This window comes from Ursus arctos, unplaced genomic scaffold (genome assembly GCF_023065955.2).
Source record: "Ursus arctos isolate Adak ecotype North America unplaced genomic scaffold, UrsArc2.0 scaffold_12, whole genome shotgun sequence".
In the NCBI taxonomy this organism is placed as follows: domain Eukaryota; kingdom Metazoa; phylum Chordata; class Mammalia; order Carnivora; family Ursidae; genus Ursus; species Ursus arctos.
Window position 1 is genome coordinate 847425 of NW_026622786.1, and position 1896 is coordinate 849320.

A 1896-nucleotide genomic window follows, 5' to 3' on the forward strand; every position below is an offset into this window, starting at 1 on the left:
CCTTCTTCCTAATAATATCAGTCATGAATCTTGTCACATCTAGAGTCATTGGTCCCTTCTCCACTCTAACTTTTATGCCGCTCCCCATGCTGCCATGTGGGAACCATGAGGTCCCCCTAGGAACTTTTATGTCTTAGACAGGAACTGGCTCCCAACATCCATCCTTTATCCTACACATCACATTCCCACAGGACAATGATCTTGTCCAGCTATCACCTCCAGAAAACATCTGAATTCTCCATCACCCTTTGGGACTTGTGGTTCTTTGGGGGACTGACCTCCAAAAGCTGGGATCTTAGGCTTGAGGTCTTTGTAAACACTTCTGTTTAGCACTTACATTATCAGATCCAATGTATTTCTTTGTCCAAGTATTGGCCCATTATCTGTGAGGTACTCAAGGGAAGAACTTGAGTTCATATATCTCTCTGTATTATTAGCATTGAATGGAGTAAAAGGGAATGAGCCTATGCCAAGGCATGGAAGTGAATGAAAAAATAAATGCATAGCAGCTGGTCCAGAGCAGACCCAAGTGGGAAGTAATTTGACAGTCACAAGGACATCCTGGTTCCACCTTATTAGAACTTTAGGCTCATGCCCAGCAACACACTGAGGGCAAGCAACTAGGAAGTGTGCCAGGTTGTCACCGCCCCTGGTTGTGAAAACAGCAGCATGCTCCAGGCCTGCATCACAACACCCTCCCCCCACCCCTGCACAGGATAAAAGGGCTCCTGCCCTGGGCTCCTCATCCACAGCCTCCTCAGGAACAGCCTTGTCCTGCCTCCTCAGTATTCCGTGAGTATCCCCTCGGCTGAGAGCCTTGGGAAGACAAGCCCAGATCTGCACAGAACCGGCAGGAAGGGGCCCAGACAGTGGGCAGCGGTGGTGAAGGGGCATTATGGTGAGGAAAGAGTCACTGAGGCACCTGTCAGGGGGCTGTGAACCCCCAAAGCCACAGGTCTTCAGGATTCCTTCCATTCTTGTTCTGAGTATGTTGTCGGGGTGCCCACAGATCCATCTGGCATCCAAGGGCATGTGTCCCCTCTGCGTCCCCATTCCTGTCCCACAGAGCATGGCTTAGAAAGCAGCTTGGTCATGGAGACAAGTGTTTGACAAAACCCACAGGGAGGGGACTTTGCCTGAAGCTTCTGTGCTCATAATGTTTCTTTTATTTGTTGAAGGTCAAAGTCCTGCAGAGATGTCCTGCCAGCAGAGCCAGCAGCAGTGCCAGCCCCCTCCCAAGTGCCCCTCATCGCCCAAGTGCCCCCCAAAGAGTCCAGCACAGTGCTCCCCCCCAGCCCCTGCTGGCTGTGCTCCTGGCTCCGGGGGTGGCTGTAGCCCCAGCTCTGGGGGCGGCTGCTTCCTGAGCCACCACAGGCACCACGGATCCCACAGATGCCGGCTCCGCAGCTCTGACACCTGTGACAGTGGCAGTGGGCAGCAGTCTGGGGGCTCTGGGTGTGGTCATGGCTCCAGGGGCTGTTGCTGATCTGGGATCCTGGTGCTGACACAAGTCGTCTTAGAGGAAATAAGAATCCATGCGGACCGGAAAAAGCCACCTGACACGCAGCCTTTCTAGAATCCCCTAGTCTTACTTGCCCAGGCTGAGAGGGTCCAAGCTCTCTCCAGAAGGCTCTCTCCACCTGGTCGAGGATCACACAGTCTCTGTCTGCTCCACTGCACCTGCCACTGATTGTCAGCGCTTGTGCCTGACCCCGTGAAAAAATAAATCTTCTGTCCCTCGTTACCTTGGGTGGTTCATGTGTCATTTCACTCTAATCCTGTTGTCAGTTCCCTGGCCAATACAACCCAGCTCTGGGGGCAGAGTCATTGCTCTGGGCCAGGAAAAATGAGCAGATCATCTCCCCCACCTCCCACCCATAGAAGGTCCATGAAGAG

At 53.1% G+C, this 1896-nt stretch overlaps 1 protein-coding gene across 1 annotated transcript; it reads left to right on the top strand.

Annotated features, from left to right (window-relative positions):
• Window positions 1-1195: 1195 nt before the first annotated feature.
• On the top strand, window positions 1196-1486 carry LOC113246105 (late cornified envelope protein 3D-like). The gene has a single exon (XM_026486584.3). The coding sequence runs from the start codon at window positions 1196-1198 to the stop codon at window positions 1484-1486; it is 291 nt and encodes a 96-aa protein (XP_026342369.3).
• The last annotated feature ends 410 nt before the right edge of the window (window positions 1487-1896 follow it).

Excerpts from the sequence above, each read along its gene's own strand:
- LOC113246105 (XM_026486584.3), top strand. The coding sequence starts at position 1,196 with ATGTCCTGCCAGCAGAGCCAGCAGCAGTGCCAGCCCCCTCCCAAGTGC.